Source organism: Anopheles arabiensis, chromosome X, assembly GCF_016920715.1.
Source record: "Anopheles arabiensis isolate DONGOLA chromosome X, AaraD3, whole genome shotgun sequence".
Classification (NCBI taxonomy): Eukaryota; Metazoa; Arthropoda; class Insecta; order Diptera; family Culicidae; genus Anopheles; species Anopheles arabiensis.
This window is the reverse complement of record NC_053519.1, coordinates 8,702,683-8,727,808: the sequence shown is the minus strand read 5'-3', so window position 1 is coordinate 8,727,808 and position 25,126 is coordinate 8,702,683. Positions and strand designations below refer to the sequence as shown.

The 25,126-nt window shown below is 45.8% G+C and overlaps 1 protein-coding gene across 4 annotated transcripts in view; it reads right to left on the bottom strand.

Moving 5' to 3' along the window:
• Window positions 1-3,264: 3,264 nt before the first annotated feature.
• The window catches only part of LOC120906701 (neuropeptide Y receptor type 2), an 83,367-nt gene continuing 61,505 nt past the window's right edge, over window positions 3,265-25,126 (bottom strand). For 3 of the 4 annotated variants that reach the window (XM_040318568.1, XM_040318570.1, XM_040318571.1), the window contains 2 exons: window positions 8,549-8,683; window positions 3,265-6,474 (listed from right to left, as the gene is read on the bottom strand). In XM_040318568.1, the coding sequence (XP_040174502.1) occupies window positions 4,863-6,474; window positions 8,549-8,683 (1,747 nt within the window). In that variant the 3' untranslated portion in view covers window positions 3,265-4,862. Of the gene's footprint in view, window positions 6,475-8,544; window positions 8,684-25,126 lie in introns of those variants that run through there. The other variant, XM_040318572.1, reaches the window with a different exon arrangement.

The following is a 25,126-nucleotide window of genomic DNA, read 5'->3' as shown; positions in this document are numbered from 1 at the left end:
CCAATTTTTCTCCCGTTCGACTCGAGTGCTTCCGACGGAATCGAAATATCATTCGAGTAAAATAATAGGCCCGTTTGTTTGATTTTAAAGAACCCACATCAATGAGACTGTAAAAACTCCTAGCACAATGACCAAACTAGGCAACGAAAAATAAATAATTTCAGTACCTTTTTAACACCAATCTTAGGAAAGTGAGAGTGTAAAACTGTTTAAAACATTTTTGTCTACCTATTTGAAGTACGATTGGTTAAGACATTTTCCGACCCGTATTCGCGTTGCCGAAAATAGGAACACAGCCGGCCAAAAATTGGAACAAAAACAGTGTTTGCATTTTCACGAATATCTCTAAAACATATATTTAAATCGGTTAATCAAAAAGCACAAGAGAATACGATTGTTTATCGTTCAAAATAACGTCACTTTCATAAAAAAAAATTGTAAGAGTACGAGCAGTTTTTTTGTGAAACTGATGCACTACCCAGTACTGGTACATTTACCCTATGACAGATGCAAATTAACACTTAAAAAACACTACAAAAAAGTGTGTTATTTGAATGTTTTTTTTTGTAAAAAATAAAGCTAATAAATTATAAAACCTTTGTTTAGATCTGAAAATGCATGCCAACTTTTTTCACTCCATTAAAACTACCAACATTGGCATAGCATTTGTTATATTTCAATTTTTTTTATCGTAGAGTCAAACATTAGTGGCAACGACTGTAAATACAGCGCGACTGTGCTACTGTGCTTCACCACGCGTTTTGTAAACAACGCTTTCTCCTGCTACCGTCCTAAAATGGGGTGGAAATTTCGAACCAATACATAGAATGTTTAAAACTGGCATTGGAACGTTTCATCATCAAAGTTGAGATTAAAATCAAAACCAAACAGTTTATGCAAGAAGTCGATGCATGTGTGCGGACGACTATCAAGACCATATTACTGCCCGAAAGCCAAATTATATTGCCATGTTTAAATGTCACATCAAAAAAGGGAACTTGCTGAAGCTCATGGAGTGTGTTTCGAGATTGTTTTGTTGCCCAAAGTTGTGCATGGGTCGCTCAAGGGTAGTCCTTCGGAGCATTTCTTCCTAGTAAGCCGGTTCCTATAGCTTCTACCATCATCCTGCAGGAGGATTTAATCTCTTGAAGTAACTTAAAATCACAAACGAGAAAGATAGCTGTCAAAAAGTAAACCTCTATTCAATCTTCATCGTTTCAACTCGCAGATACGGGCGGTTTTTTGAGGGGCTTTGTTCGCTTCGCCTATCCGAATCGACTGGAGCAAGTTTGTATCAACATAAATGCACAGCGTAGAATTAGTTTCAAAGCAAGGACTTACAACGCTTTCGGTCACTGCAACAGTGTTTGTGGACGTATAATGTTATGCCATTTTAGTGACCGAACAATACTAAAGCCTAAAGGGAAATGTTACCTAACAGTTAATCGCTCTACCAACCAGCAAAACCGCGGGGCAAGGTGCAAACATGTAAAGCCACATAAAAACAATTTAATCGTGGTGCTAATGGCAAAAATACGGCTCCAAAAGCCTCATTATCGGCAGGTGAAAAGGTAAATGACAGTGTACATTGTCATTGAATCACTTGGAGCTCGAAAAGTGAAAAACTTTCCCGGGCTACACCAACCGTCCTGCCGCCGTGAACATAAGAAAACCACATTCGCTTAAAAATGTGTGCGAGTGGTTGAATTTTCCGCCTTAACGCTTTGTTGCTGGCCGTTTGTCGTTTCGATATCCCTAACCAGAATAAACAACAAACCGCACCTGCGTGTGCGTGCGTGCGTGTGCGTGTGTGTGTGTATTGTGCAAAAAACCCCTCCCGGCGATGGGTGTAGCCAGTGTGGAGGTGTATCCCGTTCCAGCCGTTAGCAACTCCGCCCGGCAATTACGCCGCAAACGCCCACCCCAGGGCGGGAAATCCCTACGGGAGGAGCGCCCTTCTGGCCGCGAAACCAATAAGCTAAACGATGCAAAACATCCACAACACCCCCTTGCCGTGTGTACGCGTGTGTGTGTGTGTGTTGAGCGAGGTCGGGGAGACACGTGTTCCGTCGGGTTGGGTTGTTTGTGCACAGGAAAAACAAAACAACAGCAAAAAAGGAAAAAGGCTTAAGGGAAGGTGTGTGATGCCACTGCTAACCACATCGTCCCCGGTGGGAAAACTGCAATGACCGCACACACACACACTCAAACACACACACACACACACACACATATAAGGTCAGGGTTTGGCGACACACCCCGGGTCCTAATCGTGCAAAATGGCTGCATGCAGTGTGGGGTAAATAGCTTTTTACCCGGTATTTTTTTGGTTTTGGGTTTTTACCCGGGTAAATATTAGGTATTTTCAAATGCATGGAATTAAAAAGTGGAAAAAATCCATATTCTTGTACGCAGTTTAGGAAAATAAATGATATCTTTACCTAAACATTCAATAAATTTTATTTGCTTTCTAACGAGACAATGATTATCCATTGAACCTTTTTTATCCATTGAAGATGTCTCCTTGATTCTTGGTTTATGAACGATTTGTTCAATGTTTTCAAAAGGACGAACTGATTATCCCCAATGTTTGCAACATCTTCAATCATCAAGAGCAAATACCTTTTTTTCTCAAATTGAGAACTATGAGATTTGATGAATTCTAAGTAAGTATGCCTTAGTCTTAGCTTGTACGTAACACAGCTTTAAAACGGAATTCCCAACTGCTGAAAGATCTTTTAGAAAGCTTGAGTGGGCGCACAACAAAACGCGTAACCGAGGATCCATCAAACGAGCTGGAAAATTGACGTACTTGTCGTACGAACACGGGTTAGGCTTGGGCATATATTCGCCTAATGTTTGCATATATGATGATTCAATCAAATTAACAAATTCTGAAGTACTCAATGCGTACTAAAAATATGTTTCTACCGACTTTCTTTACCAAAGCCAAGCCGCATTGCTCATGTAAAACAAGGATGCGTTTGGCAACATCTTTTTGTAAACAGAAGAAAAAAAACTTTTCCGAACTGCGGGCCACATTTTGTAACAAAATCGTCTTGGCGGGCCACATGAAAATGATCCTCGACTTGACGTAATAATGAACTTTCAACAGATGATTTATACGGGAAGGTAGGTAAAGACGGACACTGCGGGTAAGATGGACACTTCTCGCAAATGCATGCAAAAAGGTGATTTTCTAAAAAAATAAACAACGCAGCATCCTAACTTAAAGTTGAACAACACATTTGAGAACATTTTTGGCATAATATATGCAAAATTGGTTAAATCTATGGTCAAAATAAATTTTCAATCGTTTGCACCCTTGTGGATCTACCTTGACCACTGCGGATCTTAGGCTGTACAACTTGTGTTGTTTAAATGTCCGGAAGCTTTATCTCATGAATGAGTTGTCGTGATCATTAATGGAAAAAAAACTTGTTTTCTGGTGGTTTAAACATCCGGACACCAAAGCGGGAAAGACAGACACTTAGTCGGGACACCAAAGATGGATACCGAATTTATTGATTTATTTTACTTCTCATATCAATTGATGATGCAAAGATGGATGGATTAAATAAGAGTATTCTGCAGCTATAAACCAATCAGCAGCAAGAGAAAGTGTTGAAATAAGCGAGAAATGAAACACCGGTCAAAATAGTATCCCTTCGTTATAGTATTACTCGCTCGACGCTGATGAGGCGCTTCACGAAATCCAATATCTTGTCACAACTTCAAGCAATAAAGAGATGAGAAATCCTACGGGTTTGCAAATATCAAATGTTGATTGAAAAATGGCTTTAACTATTAACAAGTCCCTCAACAAATACTGGGGTCGTGGACTTTTCGCGGAGTAATTTCCTTAAAAGGAAGTTCTAGACTGCTGTTCTGCAGGCTGGAGCAACGTCAGCTATTGGTGTGCGATATTTCAACAGATGCTTTAGATGCTGCATTCTACGATATGTTACAAGCGCCGCTTACAATTCCTAAATTCACGGCTGAATGAACCGCCGTTCCAATTGGCCTAGAATTGGTTTATATACGTACCACTATGTGGAAACCAATAGGATATGTTAAAATACTATAAACCTTTTCAATTTCCAACGTTATTTTCATAGGTGTCTGTCTTACCCTTCATGGTATCCATCTTTTCCCATATTAGATGTCCGTTTTACCCAAAGATTTCAAAAGTTTTTGAATCATGTTTTTCATTCATGCAAAAAACGCAAAAATCGACGAAAACTTAAAAGATTCAACACATTTTCTGCTAAAGCATGAGTGTAAGATGCACATTTTCATGGTCGTTGCACTTATATATCCGCAGATTTTTACCATTTCCCTTAACGTGGCAGTCTTTACCTTTCCCTTCCCCTACATATAAACTGACGCTATTCCACGAGCATTCGTAGAATTTAGAGCTGGCACCTACGATTCATTTCACGACCCGACGTCCAGCAGTAGGAGCGAACAAGCATAAGCAACTCCGATCCGTTGGTGCGAGTTCAGTTCGGGTATTGAACCTACTTTTACCCGACCTAGCCCGAATGACCCCTCCACTAGTACTTGGATACCCGTTTCATCGTAGCCATGTTATAGATACCAATTACGTCCAATTTGCAAAACCTCTCATCAGCTGTTGAGCCGTTGCGAAAACCCAATTTACCCGGGAAAATACCGTAAATGCTTGTGAATTGTTCTTCCCAAATTTGAAAATACCCGATCTGGTACATCCCTGGCTGCATGTAATTATTTTTACGTACACACACACACACACACACTGGGCTGGACTGGGAGTGGTTTGGTCGTCGCGCCAATCTACACAAGCAGATCGCGGCCCGGGCTGCGGACGGCCCGGTGGACGGCTAGCTTTGCCGCACCATCACCACCACCACCACCGCCACCCCCGCCACCCGGGCCCAACACTCAGACGTCGTCCTGGAAGGTGATGCGGTCGCGCGACTTGGTCGAGCTGCGGGTGGAGCCGCTGGTCGAGTACGTCCGGTGGAAGCGCCGCTCGAGCTCGATCGAGCGCCGCGGCCCGAACGGTTGCCCCCGGTCGAGCGCGAGCGGTACACCGACCGGCTGCAGCTGGCTGTTGCGCCGCTGCATCGGCGAGCGGGACCGGCGCGGCGACAGGCTGCCCCCCAGCGTGGTGGAGCCGGGCTGCGGGGGCAGCTGCGCACCGCCCGCCTGATGGGACGGCGCCACGATCGGTGGCTCGGGCGGGAGGCGGCCGCCGCCGCCGCCGCCTCGAAGTAGTCGTCAAAGTTGGTGGAGAACTTGAGCTTGGAGTTTTGGCGCGACAGATACTGCTCGTACGACTTCTCGCGCTGGATCATCTCCTGGATGTCCATGCTGCGCTCCCGCTCGAGCTGGTCGATGATCTCGAGGTCGCGGGACAGCGTGCTGAACGAGCCCTTGCGCGACGAGTACTCGCTCTCGCTGATCGACACGATCGAGGGCGTCGCCTTGAGGATGCCGACCGGGCGCTTGCGGGCGGACGGCTGCGACACCGAGCTGAAGATCTCCGACTCGTCGTCCTCGTCGTCGTCGTTGTCGTGGGGGGCCGGCGGCCCCCCGTTCGGTGCGGCCGCACTCGCCACCATCCCGTCGTCCCGCAGCTCGTCGGCGGAGGAAGGAGGGTAGAGTGGTCGGGCGGCCGATAGGTGGCTGGAGCCGGCGGTTTGGGCGGAGCTGCGCCGCCGGTACGGGGCGCCCAGCGGGCCCGTCAGCGAACGACGCGCACCGAGCGGATCTTCCCCGTAGCCACCGCCGGCCCCCTCGCCCGTGCAGCAGTACGTGCTGGAGGTAATGTCCGAGCTGTTGCCGACGAGCGAGCTGACGTCATCTTCGTCCTCGGCCTGGGACAGGGCGGACGAGAGCTGCCGGCTGTGGGTGCTGTAGCGGCGCGAGGGGTAGAGCGGGTCGGTGCTGCTCGCCCGGCTCGCCCGGCTCGCCGTCGACCGGACGGAGGAGTTGTGGGCGGTGGCGGAGGAGGAGGCGAGCGTGCGGGAGGACGACCGGACCGAGGGCGCTTGGTGGAAGTTGCTCTCCTCGATGCGGAGCGGCGGGGGCAGCTGGCGGCGGGGCCGCCCGATCGAGGATTGGCGGGAGATGGTCGTCTCGACGGTGCGCGCACTGCTGCTGCCGGCCGGCGATTTCGACGGCTCCGTCATCGAGGTGGTGACGGTGAGCGGGGTGTCGGTGTGGAGGGAGCCGGTCCGGGTGCTGCCCGGTGCCCCTGGGCGGCCGTGCGAGCCGGTGCGCCGGTGGGATGGCGGGGAGCCTGGGCGGCCTGCCCCCGCCGTGGCGGAGGGTTTGAGCGGGACCCCGACGGAGGAGAGGGGCGTGGCCGGTGGGACGTTCTTGCCGGGGGGTGTGCTGCCCGGCTCGTCCAGCGACTGCTCCGAGCGGGTGGTGGTGTTGCGCCGGGACGACAGCCGCAGGTAGCCACGGAGACGCTCCTTTGTTGGTCTGGGGGAGGGTTTGAGAGGTTGAGGGGTTGAGGGAAGGGAGAAGGGGGGGGGAGGAAGAATAGAAGCAAAAATTTAGTTGCGGAAGTTTGTTTGGCTTCTTCATTTGGGGAAGGAAAGATATTGTTTGTTTAAAAATAAGCGATCAAGGGGATCGTCCATCAATTACGTAACGCCAAAAATGAAAATTGTCTGCATCATGTAACGTTTTCAAGCTTATCCTTCTCCCCCCCCGCACCTACAATACCCCGTTCCTTGGTATTGTATTTTTTTATGATTGTTATTGGTCATTTTATATTCTGTTATTGGAGCCTTTCAAGATATTAGCCAGCTTTTTTATAAGGAGTTTAACAGTTGGCGGCTTAAATCATGTCAACACTCTATACAAAACCACACACGAAACTAACCTGCGATTTTTAGCCTCACGGCTAGAATTAGATTCGAGTACCTGCTCGAAAAAATGTCGAAACAAGGTCATGTTTTCATTTATCCCAAAGTACAATAAAGAGATCAGCTGGTGGAATCTAGAATCAAAGTCTCATAACCTGTTTTGGTAACAAATTGTACCAATTGTCACTTTGTCATGGCTTTTTTTTACTGTGAACAGTTCTGCATAATGTCATTGACATCCTAATGACCAATTCCGACTGTAACAAAACCATGTCAGTGTCATGAGCTCTACTGTGATGATCAGAGGTGACTCAAACAGTTGGAGCGACCATCACGTGCTTGGTGACATTGTGACCAGCTCTTGATCAGTAACTTGGTTGCGATATTTTCTATCGGTGATCATCACGATAGTCATAGTGCTTGCTAGTGGTTCCAAGTAACATGTTTTCTCGCTCACTTTGACCCGACAAACCATTAAAGCATACAGAGCGAGAAAGCATACGCATTTTGTTGCTTAGGACCACACGCCAAGTATGTTCCAAGAAGGTCGTGATTATCATAGGGAGATGGCAGGGTCATAGGGTTATGACCAAGTGAGTGACCAAGAGTTGGGTGTCTCAAAAAATGTCACCAAGCAAGTGATTGGTCCACCAACTGTTGGAATCTCACCCCCTGATCATCACGTATATGTGTGTATATGTTGTGTATATGAGCTGACTTGAACGTCGTTCCAGTCATGAGTGTTGGGGATTGAAATAGTGGCATTTGGCAGCACTACTCACTACCACGGATATGTTCATTGTTTACGGTGGTGATCATCACGTGATGCTGATGGCATTTTGCAGCACTGCCTGTAATGCTTTATGCTTAAAACGCCTAGCCTGGAAGTGCCCTGTCATGCTATGTTTTGTAATGGATTTTGAAATTATATTATACTAGTCAGAGGATTTTAGACCATCTTGAGATGTGCTACTAAAACCACACTTTTTGAGCCACGCTTTCCTCCTAACGCTAGTAGGATCTTTCCCACCATAACTGTAAGCGTTACGTAGTTTATGGAAAGCGTCGAACGTTCTAGGGCTGCAAAAAAGGCCACCTTAAAGTGGATCGTTCCTCCCGGATGGAAAATTGAAGATGGCTCAATCGCCGCAAGTCAAGCCCTGGGGTACTAGTAATTAATGGCCTTTTCACCTCAAAAAGCATGCCACCCAAATTGGTGGCAGCCCGCTGCACTGCTGCCAGCTTCGCAGCTCTTTGAGGTGATCTCAAGGGCCGAGCTAATGGAAGGGACCGCAAGGACAAGGGACATGGTGCAAATTGATTTTGACTTGGCGCAGCGAGGCAGTATCGATCGGCAACTGTGTTGCCGTCCAGGGGTTTCCTTGCCTTTCGGCTTCGGCATCGAGTGCGGAAGCTATTTGTCAATTATTCTACCCTCTTGCCGGGAGTGAGGCTGGCGGAGAGTGGTAAGCGGTCCGATCGAACACCTCTTGAAACACCATTTCTCCTATCGAACGCATCTTGGTCGAATGGAACAGGTAGGGCTGTGTTTATGCGTCGACATCCCCGTAACGAGCGCCGGTCGCATCGGCGGATGCAGGAGGAAGAATTGCCTCTTGGCAGCTTGTCGGCCCCGGGAAGGTGGAGGTGGTTGGGGGCAGGAAGGCAAACAGAATGGTACTTACTTCGAGAGCACCCAGGCCGCATAGATCCACGGCACGATGATGGTCGGCAGGAAGGCGATCCAGACGAACATCAGGAAGGTGATGTCGTAGTGCGCCTGGTTCTCGTACGTCTCCGCCACCGTCATACGGGCGAGCCTGTGTGTGTGTGTGTGTGTGTGAAAAAGAAAGAGAAATAGAGAGAGAGAAAGAGATATTGAAACCGACACGAAGTGCAAAACGGAACGGCACAAAGAAAAGCAAGGTTAAAACGGCGAAGAATTGAAGAGCCCGGGCTATAGGTTACGCTATCATTGCAGCCGGCGTGGACGCTTTCTCAAGAGTGCGAGAAGAATGCTGCCTGTCTTGTTAACGAAATTGTCCAATATATCATGACCGTAGCCGGGGATGGGGCCCCTCGGGGGAAGCGTGGCAGCGGTAAAACAAGATGAACTCTTGAGCGCTCCGTCCACCGGACTGGGGGTTGTGTGTCGCTACATTCACCTTTTTTTTTGTGGGTTGCAAACCGTCTCCTGTTTTTTCCAAGAAATCTCCCGTACAGGTGTACAGGCTGGGGGTCTGCCGGTTTTGCGGACGGGAGGTTGAATGCACAGGAAAACCTGTCAACGTACACTCGTCACACGAGTTTGCGCTGCCAAAGAGCCTTTGCACAACCCACCCGTCCGGCGTTGGCGGCTAACGACGTGGCCGCGTGGGTGTGTCGCTGTCGGCTTCCCCCGCGTTGTCGTCGTGTAGAAGAGTACAGTCTCCTGCCCGCCAAAGTACGTGCAAGGGTTTTGCAAGTGTGCTTTTTGTGTGCGCACAGTTGTGACGATTGTGTTTGCAGGCAAGATTTGCTTAATTTGGTTTAGTTTTGGTGCGTTATTGTCTTGCTTTGTTTTGTCCCATTTTATCCAGCGTTTGGAGCATTCCATCAACAAGGAAGATTTTAATGCTTCACAAAACACAACACAGGAAGCTTTCAACCAAGTTAACCTTTTTCGCTTCGCGTGAAAACGAGCCACACGCAATCAATGCGCTATTCCCTGTTTGCCGTTTACAAAGCTGCAACTTTGCATTAATGTTGTTCGTGAGGGGCAAACAGTCAGGCGGTTGGCGTTTGACAGAATGTTTTCCCATTACTTTGATATCCCCCAGATACTTTGATGGCGCATTAGAAATTGCAAACGTTCTTTGATTGACTTGAGCGTTGCCTTCTGTATTTTTTGCACAGTTCATGGAAGAGGCTCCAGGACGTGCATACTAAGTGCTTTTTCTGAGTACTGTGCATACTAAGACAGTAGAGTGCAGTGTGATATGGTAGAATGCATTAAATTGGTGACACAGGTCACTCCTCACTCTGTCTGGTTCTGCCAGACGGTTAAACTCTCATACAGAACTTTTTTAAGTGGAAATTTCTACATTTAAATGGTGTCGGATGTTTCCATATGAATAAATTAACAAAAACATAAACGCATCAACCTGTATACTAATTTACGCTAAGCGCCTAAATGTATGCAACAGGATATAAGCAATAGGAGCAGGAATACACAATAGGAAAGTCTCATACCGCACTTGTTTAAGTGGATATTTGTAGATGATTTTTTTTTTAATTAAATAAATTAGGAAAAACAAAAAAAACGAAATACCCTGTTTACTAACTTGCACCAAGCGCCCAAATGTATGCAACAGCATGTTGGCTATAAGGGGATGGTTGGTTAAACTTTAAATATTGTCTATTTCTTCGTACAAGCAAAGTTTATCCTCTGACGGCCTTATTTACCATCCCAAGGTTCTTCTTTTGCTTTTTTGTTTTGGTGTACTGACGCCTGAAGGTATGCAATATAGTGCAAATTTTGCTAGCGTTACCGTATTAATATTGACCGTATTACCGTATTAATTTGACAGATAAATATATGCGCAATCTGAGATTGCGCATCGTCTATTGCTACGGTTACAGTTTAGCAGCTAAAATAAAAACACAAACAACAGTTTTCACATTGCACAGCAAAAAAAAAAAACTGAAAAACGGGAAGGATTATGGCTTGCATGATGTGTTGGCAATCAATTCAGCCACTAAAAGTAATTTGCAAATTTGATTTAAAACAAAACTGACGAAAAACTCGCAAACTGCCTACATTTAGGCGCATGCCAATTTTTCTAATCAATTTTTCGAATTAGAATGTACACGTATAGGCAAAAACGCGTTTTTTTTTACTGTAATTCGATAAAAAGAATTTAAAAAAAATATTTTAATTACCGAAAGCAGCACCTATGATAGATGGCGCAAAGCTGTAGGGACGTAATTTTTGAAGATATGTTTCTGCCTCCGGCCGCACTTAGCAACAGAGACAGTGGCGTACAGTGGCACCGGCGGCCAAAACAGTTGTCGGATGGGGGATTCGCCTGGTAACGAATTATCAAAGTGATCGCACCTGACACCGGTTTTGCCGAACCAAGGGAAGGGCTAAATTATTCCGGATGAATAATCTGCCGCGTGCGGCGATGCGCAAACGCCCCGCCTCCCCCCCCCTCCCCCCCCGTTGGTGGCATCTCGAATCGGCGTGATCATTCATCATGTCTGGAGCGCATCTTGTGTTTTGGTGGGGAAAGGGGCAGCGGATACAGTCACACTGAAGCAAGCGGCAGTGTGATGAACTGTACTGTGTGTCTTTATATGTGTGTGTGTGTTTCCGGGGGTGGGGAGGTATTTTTGAACCACTGCGTTCGTTGACGACGAACCCGAACTAATCCGCAAAAGCCGCCCATCGTAAGGCAAGTGCCAATGTATTCGGCGCCACCGACACCGAGCAGGGATGGGGCGGTCGTATTGATCAGTACAAGTTGAAAATATTTCCCCCCTTCATCTCCTCCCCTCACTTTCCTGTTGCTCCCGCGCTGTTTCTTCCCCTCAGTGTTGTGTGCGGGCAGGCGGTGATAAATAAAGTGAACAGCTCACCGTGAGCTGCTTTCGGTGGTGTGGTATAATTTATGCAGCATAATTTATATGCTTCACACCCACCCACACACCAGTGGCCCCTGGTCCAACAGGTGCCACCGGGAAGCAAACGCAGCGCGTGTGTTGAAACAGAAGCACATACACAAAGCGATTGTTTTCCCATTCCCGCCCGTCCGCGAAAAGCTCTGTTTGCATAAATTTCCAAAATTTCGCCGTGCGCGCTGCGAAGAGATTTAACGGTTTAACGTGCAGGAGCAGGAGCAGGTGGTGCAAATTCCCTAACCGGGAAGTACATTTTAAAGGGGTGTGTGGAGCACGCTTTCATGTATCGCTGCCAGTCGGTACGCTTGTTGTTTCGCGTCAATTTACGTCAAACTTTCGGCCGCCATGCTAAAATTCCAGCAGGTGGAGTCACGCTTTCCGGCAGCGAACGTATTAGCGAACGTTTGCGATTGAAATGCAATCGGTTTAATAAACCGCATCCTTGACAGAGAGCATCCTCAGGGGAGCTGAACAAATGGACGTGTTGGAAATGAAATCAGAAATTGAAAAAAAAACAAACAAATCCTCATAACTACACGTGAATAGTTGTTTGCACAGGCACGGGCGTACATTATTTCAAGTCAACAAGACGCTGCAAACAGCAGGGCAGCGATGGGAGTTCGCTGGCACACCAACCAACACCACCGCACGCAAAGGGTGGGTTTTGGAAAATTAAGCACAGCATCCGCTTTGACGCGATTTTCTGTGGATGGCGAAGATTTTCCCCTGTTTTCGTCGATCGTGTTCACGCGCTGCCTACAAGGAATCGCTCGACAAGAATCCACCTCGGTCCCGCTCCTTTCCTTCGGGCGGGAGAATTTAGCATAATTTTCACCGCGAGAATTTCCACCCCCCCTTTTGTTATGTGAGCTTACAGCTCCACCACCGCTCAACGTCTTCTCTTCCTAGCAGCAGGGTGGTCCCGCCCCCCCCCCCCGCAAATCGTTGCGTGCGGTGGAAAGTTTTGTTTCTCACATAAGGTGCTCCTGCTTCCAGGAACCGAGAGCAGCTAGGAGGTAAACCCATCGGCAAAACACCGGCAGAACTGTGAAGCCATTCCAGCAGGAATCGGAAATCTTGCGCGAGCACGTGACGTGCGCTTGCGGTCCTGCATATCGAATGAAAGGAAATCTAGCTGCTTTGATTTGTCGGTCGAAAGAAAAAGCAAGAGTTGGAGAGCATTTTTTTTTTGTGGGTTTGTGTTAATGTTAAAGAAGGTTTCTGATGCAAGCTGAAAAGCGTAAAGCTTATAGTAACCGTAATTGTTACTTTACCAGTCATTAAAGCATTATTTCAGAGCATGTTAGTTGTTAGTAGTAGTTTCTCCGAGGCACTATCCATGTTAATGTTTGTCAGCAATGGGGTCCTTTGCGTTTTAAGTTGGTTGGCTGAAATTTCAGCCTGTCAGCTGTTTGCATTGTATAGCAGGTTTCGAGCAGCTATCTAAGTGGGTATAATATGCTGGTGGACCTAAGGTGTATGAATTTGCTGATTTTTATCGCTTCTGCTTCTGAATGAAGATTTTAAAAGTGTTTTTAGTGTTCGTCAAGGCTCAAGAAGTGATGTTCAAAATTGGTTATAAAAACATGCTATGAGACCATCTAGACTACATACACTTTGTTTCTAGATTCCATGACCAGATCTCTTTAATTCACCTTGGGATAAATGTAAACACCACCTTGTTTTGCCATTTTTCGAGCTGGTACTCGAATCTATGCAGCTATACAGGGTTTCCCACGATTTATTGGTCAGTTCCCATAGATTTTTGGTTCGTTCCCATAATTTATTGGTATTTTCCGATTAGATATCAATACAATTGGACCACAATATGCTGGGAAATGGTAAAAAAAAAATCGTGAGAACGCACCAAAAATGGGAACCCACCCAAAAATTGATGGGAACTACCCAATAAATCATGGAAAATCCTGTAATGTACCGATTAAAAATAAATATCAATTACTCTTCGAAAACTGTTCACCCCGGGGGCACAATGGTTTTCCTCAGGGCAATGGACGAACAATGAGCTGGGTTACACTATTTTCGATTTTCAGGCATCGATTGCACTATTTTTACTCTTTGGATGATCTGATCAGTGTGCTCTACTATATTGAACATCCAGATGGCGCCACTGTACCATAACTTTAACACAGAAAGTGTAATAAAATTAACACTAGAGTTGTTGTAAAATAAGTGCGTATGGATGAGATTCCTGGTAAGAATCATTTGCATCGTCTCAACTTTACTCGCTCACTCATACATTGCATGCGAAAGCGTAACAAAAGAGAGAAAGTTTTTGCTAGTAAAATGCTTATAACTTGAAAACGAGCTGCTAAGGGACAGTTGAAATTCGCAGGAAATACTAACAACACATTGATTCATCAAATTGCCACGTAATATAAATAATAAATAGTAGGATTTACAGGATTTTTGACGTATTTTTTCTGTTCCAACCAGCCACCGGGAAAGGTGAACGCTCTGTGAAATAACGCTTGGCCTCTAAAGTTGTAGCGTAGACATTTGGTAAACATTTTTTAACATTAAAATGTTAATAATAAATAATATGTAAACTGGAATTATATACAATAAAGCAAAACCTTCAACAATACTTCAAGAAAGAAGAGGCAATTTTTTTTTTTGTAAAGCCGTGTTGAAGAGCATTAGTGTTTGCGCTCTGAAACGCTCACTTATTTCACCTGCAATAACACATTTATCCAATTTAGATCGACACATATCTGACTAATGGATGAACTAATAGATCACAACTAACGGATGAAAAAAAAAATTGTAATCCTAAAAAAAAGCGATACGATCGCGGTAGCTTAATTATGTTTCCAAGTCAATCGCCAATGTGCACAAAATTATTCACCGCCTCCAAGATTATTTTTAAACATCTGTCACATCAAAATTGTATTAGCATCTTACCAAAAAAATCAATTCTTATACATGATTTCAGTGCTGCAAAATGTCATGAGCATCACTAGATCACCAACGAAAACAATGAACATATCCGTGGTAGCTTGCTGCTCATTGCTGATAGTCAATAAAAGTGCGTCATGACATGCTGAACACGACATGTGAATTATTGAGGCAAACGTGATACTCTGACTGACAAGCTTAGCTTAGTGCCGGCACAAGCGTAATCATGACTTTTTTTCTGGCTGTGAACAGTGCTACCAAATGCCACTGTTACAGTCATCAACACTCAATACTGAAATGAAGCTCGCCGCTTGAGGCTCGCCTCTGATCATCACAGTAGAGCTCGTGACGCTGACATGATTTTGTTTTAGCCGGAATTGGTCATGACTATGTCAGTGACATTTTGTAAAACTGATCACAGCAAAAAAAAAAGTCATGACATAGTGACTGACCAAGCGATGGTCGCAAACATGTCATGAGCATGTATTGGTCACACCAACCATTCTGAGCATCACCTCTGATTATCACAATTGAGTACGTGACGTTGATATGGATTTTGTTTCAGTCAGATTTTTTTATGAATATCGACAATAACATTTTGCAGCCCTGCATGATTTTCAACACATCACAAATAACTGTCAAACTCAGTCCAGCATGTGGTGTGTTGAAAATCATACGAAAAGAACTGAAAAATGTTTATGATGCAAATACAACATTTGACATCTGTTGAAAAACATATCAGCAAGCAGTGAAAAATGTTGTTGACAATTGAAATTGACTCAGAAACTCCTGTACAGCTAGACGAATAGCTAGTCTATTGAACCTGCGCTCTATCAACTCAAGTCCACCGATCCAACTAGCAGAAAGGGTTATATTCAGGTTACTGAATTATACTCCAAAATTGAGCGAGCTAGTGAGCAGTAGGCTACATTTGTCAGACACACAGATTGAACAGATTAGACGCTCGCCACTTAGCCAAGACATTCCATGAATTTTGCCTTCTGTTGCGGTCATTACAGTAATTGAATGTCGTTAATAAACAGTATAAACAGCAAGGGGGCCAAATTACTGCTCTAGAAGGGACACTGGAAGAACGTTTAAATTCGTCAGAAATGGCATTGTCTATTTTTACGCGAGATTTGTGGCGGTTTTGGCATGCTTCTAGCTAGCTTAACACGTCCGTTGATGCACCCAGGCGATCCGACGTAGACAAGAGTAGATTGATGCACGGCATCAAATGCAGCCTTAAAATCAGTGTATACAGTGTCTATTTGGCCTCCTAAAACCCACACACAGTTCCTAAATTTCGGTGTAAAACCGTGCTAATTAAGCGACATATAGTTTTGCACCCCGACGCCAATATACATACAGTAACGCGTCATGACCAATGATTACCCAAACTTCGGCAGCTGATACGGAACAGCAACGGAGCACAGCGAGCATTTTGTGTGCGCTTAATTTAATTTGCAATTTCACTTCATTAAAGTAACCGCAAGCAAAATGTGCACCAAACCCCACCTGCCACCGTGCGTTTCGAACCGTTTGCGTGCCCGGGATTGTGAGTTCCCGGTAATCGGCAATCACCATTTTTCAATCACAAGTCTGCTGTGCGCTCGCTGTGTCTTTTATTATTGGGAATGAAGTTCGCCAGAAATTTGCGTGACCGATTCCTCGAAAGTGCGGTGACATTTTGAAGCAACGCGATTGAACGTTGATTTGAAATTTGGTTTTATGCAAGCGCAAAATAAAAAAGCCTTACTAAAATTGAAAAATCATTCACTTTTAGCACGGGATGGTTAATGTTTGGTTGCTGCTCTAAATCAATCACCTTTACTAGACGAAGGTTTCAACGAAACTGTTGAAACTTTCAATTATTAAACCATCAATTTCCTTCCGCGTCCCTTTCGCGCACCCTTGCGGGCGTGTGGGGAACCGAAACCGAAAGAAAATTAGCATGGAGGGGCGTACCTGTTGCGATCCAAACGCGCCCGGGAAAAGAAGTAGCACCCCGAGCAGGAACAGACTGCTACTAAATAAATACCATTCCTAATCTTTGCTCACCTTCCACTGAAAATTGATCATTTGTGTATTTGTGTGTCATCCCCGAGCGAGCAAGTACACACAAATCAAAGACTACAAAAGATGATACAATTCTGCGGAGCACCATTTGCTTCATTGCTTTCCTTTCCCGTTTGCAATGGATGGGCAAAGGCGGGCAATAAATACTGTGACGGCCCAAAATAAGCCATGACGGTACAGCGAACGAAAGAAAAAAAAAAAACAAAATTTGAACGACAGGAAACATCGTGCCACGTCTCGTTCCGTGCGGCAGTTCCGAACGCAATCGTTTGCGCGATTAAAACCCGAACGCGCGACTGTGACTGGCAGCCGTCAAGGTGGTGGAATGTTTGCACCCGTGCGGATATTTGCCGGGGCACAACGCGCGCGTTACGCCGACGTTCGTCAATATCTTCTCCCCTCTCACCGTGTTCTCCGTTCCCCGGTGGAACGTGGAACTTTTTTGAGATTTTACATCGTACCGGCACGGCTTGGAGAGCGTGCACTGCTTTATGTAACTGTTTACGGAAGCAGCGTTACTTCGCATTCGAGCAATTTAAGGTACTGTCGGCCATTTTTCGCTTGCCAGAAAATGTTCGTCCTATTTTTATTGCTCCGACGCATGGCAAAAAAAAGGGGAAAAGTACAGTGACGAGCAGGGAGAGGGCCGGTTGGATGCCTTATGGCCGGTTTAATACGCTTCGACGTGACCAATCCACGCTAATGGAGCCGCAATGGCAACGGCCCGATGGAAACGGCCCGATAAGCGGACACAATAATTGAATATCGCGCAGCAGCGAGCTTCCCCTCCGCGCCCAAAGGGGCACGCGACGAGAGCAGCAGCTTAAAGTCAAGGGCAATATATGAAAGTTTAATATCTTTCTTTTCCGACTCGGTTTTACGTATTTCAGCTCAAATTTCGGCCCGTCCCAAACAACAACAACAACAAAAAAAAACCCGAAAACGAGAATAACAACGTGGGCAGGAATGTAGTGCCAAGTGTCTCGAAAAGCTCTTTAAAAAGAGGAGAGGACCGATTTTTGCCTCTTGTTCGGTGGGATGCGCACCGTACGGAGGAAGCGAACGAGCGCACACATAAGGAGCTCACACAAACTTGGATCCGTTTCGCTACGCAGCACAATCGATAGGAATTCCAATTAAATTCCTTTCAGAAAGAGGCGCCCTGCCCCAAACACCCGCAAATACAGCACCAAAAAAGTGCACACAGGGAAGACATATTCCCAGAAAGCGGGAGGCTGCCACACGTGGAATCAAAACATGATGCCCCCTGTTGGCACTGGTCCCTGGTTGCAAAACTACTGTTACAATTTGCCTTCGGGGCCAGCTTAGTGGCGCACAAAAGCAGTTTGCCCGCATTTCATCATGCAAATGGGGCCTTTTGGGGGCCGAGCTTGCAATGGGAGGCGCCAACAAACATGAAACAATAGCACCGGCTATCGGAAGCGTATTCGCGCCAGCGTACATCAAACTGATTGCTTTTCCGCGAATGTCCACTTTTCGATACTCGTGCCCCGTGTGCACCACTCACAGCATGCGGGGGAAGGTTTCGTAGGCATCTGTATGTTGGCGAGTACTTTTGCGGCCGCTAGGAGTGGAGTGCGTTGTGTAGGTGTGTCTGATTTGATTAGATTCAACTTAATTGCGACCTTTTTGCTCTGCCCTGAGGGGCGATGGGTGTGCTAGGGGTTGAGTAGAGTGCTGGTTCCTAGAGCTGCCGGAAGTTCTGATAAATTGACACCCCAACAAATTGGGGAATGGAATAGCACGGCTAGAAATACCGAACGCGTTTGGCCGCATTGTAAACTTGATGCATCACAACATTGTGTAAATTAAATTATTCAGCTGCAACGGTAATAGCTCCGCATTGCTGATATAAACAGATAATTGTTCAAAATTAGAATATAAAGCAACAATAGCAAATGTTAAGTAAGCAGCAGAGCAAGGCATGCTTCTTCTTCTTCTTCTTATTCTTCTTCTATTTGACGTAACGCTGACATGCCGGCCTATACAGGCTTTCGAGACTTAATTCATTATCATGTCCAGTGTGAAACGGTCCATTCTGGGCTTGAACCCATGACGGGCATGGTATTGAGTCGTTCGCGTTGACGACTGTACCACGGGACCACCCCGAAGACAGGCATGCTAGGACCTCCAAAATTCTGACCAGACTGATGGTTGTAGGGTAAAGTAGGGTAGTTTTGAACTTTTCCTTGTTTGGGAAAGATCCCGGACACCTGCAGAAAACGTTTCACATTGAAGAGGTTTACTCTGTTTTAACAGTACCTATTGACTTTCACTTCCTGGCACGTGCATGAAAAATATTCTTGGTAGTTTGCATCGACAGTTCGACGTATACTAGGGAATTGCAAGTGTATGAAGACTTCGTAGAATGCAGAAACTAAAGCATTATTGATGTATCGAGAAGTAACAGCTGACGTTGCTTCAGATTACAGAAAAACATTTTTGAATTCCCTTTTTGAAAGCTACCCAAGTCCGCTACCTCAGCAAACTAGGTGTCTCCGGTCTCTCTCTCTCTCTCTCTCTCTCTCTCTTCCTCTCTCTATCTTTCTCTCTCTTCTTGGTCTGCTCACTCACACCCTGACTGCAGCCTCGCATCCATGTAGACACCCGATCTCCAACAGGTCTTGCGTGTGGAGTGATCTCCAACAGGTCTTGTTAAAGGTGCCCTGATCCCATCCAGAGTTCGCTGTACTCCTCTGCGTCTCGTGTCAAAATGGAGGTTGGTGGGGCATGAGTCCTTTATCCTTATAACATATCCCAGCAATCGTATCCTATCTTCGCCGACGTCAGAACGTCCGGTTCGCCTGGAGTTCAGCAGGCTCACGTGGTTCATCTTTCTCCTCCAAGCTCCATGCTCGAACACACCGCCAAAGATGGTTCGAAGGATGCGTCGCTCAAATACGCCCAGATCGACGGACGGTGTGCTATATCTCACATCTCTTGCAGTCTCGAAGTCTTCTGGATTTCCACAATGCACAAAAGGGTCTCCGGATTTCGCCTCAGACCCCAGTGAGAATCGATCGATTGCGACATCAAGTTCGACACTCTCACCTTGCACTGCATCCCGTTCATGGTGGCCTCTAACAGCCGGATCAACTTTCCAGGAAAGTGGTACCGCTGCATGATGAGCTATGATGTCGGCCTATGATGTCGTAGGCCGCCTTGATGGTGCAGATGGTGCGTGTGGGTTCTGGCACTCTCGGCACTTCCAGAGGATCTGCCGTATAGTGAGGATTTGATCGATGTTGTATTTCCCTCAAACAAACCCAGCTTGGTTAAAGTTAAAAGGTCATGCAGGCCATTTTTTCATGAAATCAAAATTACACTTTTTGATCTTTGCAATCCGATAGATCTCTGATCTATTCCTGAATGATGCCGTATCAGTGTCTGTTCTTTTTTGTAAGATTAAAGTAGTCCAAGTCCTGGCAAAATATTGGGTTTCTTGAAGTGCTTCATCATCGAGTGTTTACGATTTACGATTATCCTTACTTTAGGTATTTGATGACGCATGTTCATCAACAATTGATATTAGAAGTAAAATATTTAAAAATCGGTGTATATCTTTCACTAACGACAGAGTCTACGTCTTTCCCATTTGTGTCTCAGGATGATTAAACCACCGGACAAGAAGACGTGTTATTGCGGTCATTAACATTCTTTTGCCTGTCAATAGCTTAATAATAACGATAACTCAATCATTGAATAGCACTGCTAAAAATAGAACCAACGCAAGTCGAGCCTAAGATCCGCAGTAGATCCACAAGGCGAGGCACTATTGGAACATTGATTTGTTCATGTATGTTGCTTAACAAGATTCACTGTACCTACTGCGAGTGGCACCTATTTGATGTACACTGTTGATGTATAAAAATCTTACCATTTAGATATGTTTTTATAGTTGTTAAAGCTCTTTGTCAAAAGATGTTCGTCGTCTGGAGGTAATGTAAGACTCTTCTTGTTTTATGGAGTTCTTGAGTGTTCTTGTCCAATGTTTCACAATGTTTCTTTGTAATGAACAGTTCTTGCCTGTTCTTGTCCAATGTTTCACAATGTTTCTTTGTGATGAACAGTGCTGGTACAAAGGGTCACAAATAATTGGTTATGCATACCCTCAGGCTCCCAGCCAAAGACCATCGAGATGCAAATGTTTTCCGGTTAACCCTGAACCACTCTGTTAGTTTGTTCATCAAACAAATACTCAGAATTGATTGTTAATGCATCAGCAAAAAGATAGCAATGTACAAGGTAAATCAAATACAAATTGCAACAACCATCTCTGCTATGCATTTAAATGGAGTGCTGACTCCTCCCGCCCCAGAGCTAAAAGCTTTTACATGAAATGATATAAATACGAAGCAAATTCCGACAACTGATAGTTCCCGTCACTCAAAGCAACCATCTACCCAGAACTGAACTTACAGTTTAGCTCATTGTTGGAGGTAATACAAATAAAAACAAAGAAACAGAACAAATCCAGCCGCGAGAGTGCATAACTTCATCAGTCAACCGGTCCATTTCCGCCCATTCACATTCACGCTGATGAGCAGAGTTGTCCTCCCGCGGTAGTCACAGATGGCAGGCGCAACACCAAAAGGTTGCTAGTACCTTTCTAGTGAGCCAGGTTTGATCGATGCCCCTTAACGTAGACGCAAAGTACCCGTTAGGCCAGCCCAGCTCAATTCATCTGCCGCACGGGAAAGCTGGACCAAGTAGATGGAGTGGCCGAGATCGAGTGGTCAAAAAGGCATTCGGGGCTGATGAGCAAGGTACACAGACACACACACAAATACACACATACAAAACGAAGTTAATTAATTGGCTCCGTAATGCAAAACCCAAAGTGTCCGCAACCCGCAGCGCTCCCGATGGGAGGGAACAAATAAAACCCAAACCAGCCGGACCCGGTCCGGTTCTGCTTTTAATGTCGCCGATGGGACTGGCTCGGGCGCAAGCAGTACTCTACGGTGGAGGGGCCAAGGTAAGCAACGAACCAGTCCCACAGCATCCCGCAGCCAGTGCTGCGCGCCGTCATCGGTCTCATAATTTAACCTATCGCTCCCATTATCCTCATTATCAAGCACCCGGGCGCGCAAGGGTTTTGTTCGGCTCGGGTCGGCTCCCTTCCTTTCCCCTCACCACCACGATAGATGGGAAAAAGGCCGGTGGAAAAATAAATGAACGCAGAAACGAACCGCAACACAGGAAATAAATGAAATAAAAAAGACAACATTCCTCGCCAAAATGGGAATGTTCGCACAAGGCAAACACACACACACACGTACGGTGAAAATATATATATGGACTCCTATTCATACCAGCCCACACACGCCTTCACTGTGTGTGAAAAAAAAAACACACACACACACACAAAAAAAGGAGAGAGTAAATGAAAACGAACCCGATGGAAGAAAAACAGAGCGCAACTTCAAAAGAAAATGCGTAAATTATTTCCTGCTCCCCGGTGCCGCGCCCACGGGACATTGCCTCGGCCTCGGATCATTCTAATCCATTTTTTCCCATCCACTCGCCATTTTGTGTGGTCCCGTGTGTTTGTTTTCGGTTCATTCCCTCGTTCGTGGCTTCATACATCGGAAGGTCGCAAAGGATCACAATCATACTCCGGGCCCTCGTGCCCCACCTACGTCCTGCTTTGCAAGACGTTAGCCAAACTGTACCAGAACCCCGTGTGTGTGTGTATGTGTGTGTGTCGTACGGTAATGTATATTAACTTCTTCGTTACCAGCTAATTCCGCAACCCACCGGAAACGGCACAGATGTGAACGATGCTGGAGCGCCGTGGATGTGGCTTCAGCCTAGGCGCCAAGGCTGTCAGAACTTTTGGGCCGCTGCTGGTGCTGCTCCGTCGTGAGCGGTTTGATCTGATAAGACACTTGCTTGAGCCATCTTGATGCTAAGCGAGCATCTGCGGGGGGGGGGATGGGCCAGAGGACGCATATTAGACCGCGTGGGGAGCGAAAAGGTGAGAGCAATCCACCATTAACTGAAGGCAGGCCGGGATGGGAGGTCGCCCATTAATTACGTGACGCCCGAAACCGGCTCTCTGCTTCGTCAAAAAAAAAAAACCCACGCCACAGCCATCGTCTTTCCGGGTCCTCACTGTCGGGCCTGCTTATCGGGTCTCGGGTCTAATTAATCTTTTGGCTAATTTTCACATACACTCACACAAAGACACATACTCCTATAATGTAGCGTTTCGAAGGGACGCCGGTAGCCTTTTCCTTGTTTGTAGGGGGCAAACCTTCGTCTCTGGCCGTGTAGCCAAAGTGAGTCGATTAAATTCCGTCCGTATCGCGATGCCGAGTGGCTTGAGTGGCTGCTGGGAGGCTGCTCAAAAATAGACGAAAACCCCGGCACCCCAGGTTCGAGCATTAAAGGGATTACGCTTCACCCGATGCTGCATGAAGTGTTTATCCCCTGTGTGTGTGTGTGTGTGTGTGAGTGTGTGTCTGTGCTTTTCCTTTCGCTCACTTTCTCGCCGCTACGCGAAGCCCGGAACGTATTTACCGAAGGCTTATTTTTAGCGAAGCGCTCATACATTTCCGCGCAGTTGGTGTGCCCTCTTTTGTTTAAAAAAAAAAGAAGATGCCGTCAGCGTGCGATTATTGGATTACTCGCCAGCGAATGCACTGGGAGTAGTTTCGGTAAAAATGCGCTCCAAATTGCGGAAAACGATGCCGGCAGAGGGAATGCCAGATTCGCTGGAAACACTATCGATAGGACAAAAACAAAGAGAGAGAGAGAGAGAGAAAAAAAAGAAGGAACCACTGCAGCCACTGCTGTAATCAGCTTAACAGTTCTCGTTGGGTAAAGCTTCAACGACAATTCATTTATAATTGAAGATCACGTCAGGCTTACGGTCTCAGGCGTCTTCGACCCATTATGCCAGCTCGGGCCGAGCGACTGACGTTTGACGAAGCTTTTAGTGCACTTTCAGGCAGCCCTTGCTCTACGCAACGTGTGGCGCCCTCTAGCGGGGTAAACCGGTAAGCTGTCAAGTCACAAAGGCACAAGCGGTCCGGCGGTGCACGGGCGTTAGTGTCAGTTTCAGACGGTCAGACGATTGTTGCTCAATGCTGATGTCAACGAGCATCTTGCAATCACATGTTTAGCCCGCTAATGTGTTATAAACTCCAAAATAAATGTTAAATTAATGGAAAAAAACTAAGATAAACAAGTATGGCACTACTGAGTTTACTAGGACGTCGATAAAACCATCTTCAACATTAGTTGTGCATGGTTTGAAAGTGCTTTATAAATGCCGTGCTGTGCCCGTAATTTGTTTACAGCTGTACACACGTGTGGAGTCAACGAATCCGACAGCCCAAACGAACAAATCCAAACACAAATCCCTCGCACAGTGGGTGGCTTAGAACAGAATGCGGGATAAAGGTAAGTTTCATTCAATTGATGATTTCTTATGCACACCAAAGCGTGTAAAACAAACAAAATATTGATATTTTTTGAATAGATAATAAAGATTATAATTATTGAAAAAAATCCTTACATATATAATACATTTTCTTGTCTGACCTTGTGAATAGCCTTGTTTATAATAGATCGCTAGATCATTCCAACGAATGGGACAATTATTTTGTGATCGTCATATACTTGATATTCAAAGCACTCAATGCAGACAGGCCTTCTAATAAAGTGGCCTCTCAAGATACTAGCTTGCTTTTTTATATAGAGTTTGACAGCTGGCAACTGCAATCATGTAAACACCCCATACAAAACCACACACAAGACTAGAGTGCGATTTTCAGCCTCACGGCTAGCATTAGATTCGAGTACCTGCTCGAAAACATGTCCAAACAACGTCATGTTTTCATTTATCCCAAAGTGCATTAAAGAGATAGCATAGCCAGGGTAAAGCTGTATGACGCTATGAGCTCTTGTGGAATCCCGTCCAAACTGATAAGGCTAGTTACAATGACTATGATCAACGTCACTTGCCAGGTACGGGGTGGATGGAAAACTCTCAGGACCTTTTGCTACCACCACGGTAGCTTGCCTGTCTCCTATTTAACCTGGCACTAGAGAGGATCCCATCCGTAACTCGAGGGTGGAGACTTCGAGAACGAACTTCTACAAGTCAACCCAGATCCTGGCATACGTCGATGATATAGACATCATTGGTCTGCGGCTCTCCTATGTAGTAAAAGCCTACCAAGGGATCGAGCAGATGGCAGAGAGCCTCGGATTGCAGATAAAGGAGGCAAAGACCAAAGTGATGGTGACAGCTTCAAAGACCATATCAATAATAATCCAAACTTACGTAGGCTTACTTAACTTAAAAGTCTTCTCAAAATTCACCTATCTTTTGTCAAAGGTTGCCAGCCCGTCATTTTACAGCCTGAAAAATCAGTTCACCCCAAAGAACCTGTCGCGACGAAGCTGGGACTATATAGTACCTATATAGTAGCGGTACTCACATACGCCTCTGAGACATGAACACTGTTAAAATCGCACGAAACTCTCTTAGCCGCATTCGAGAGGAAGATGCTCAGAAGGATACTTGGTCCCGTATGTGTGGAAGAATAATCGAGGAGCCGCTATAATGACGA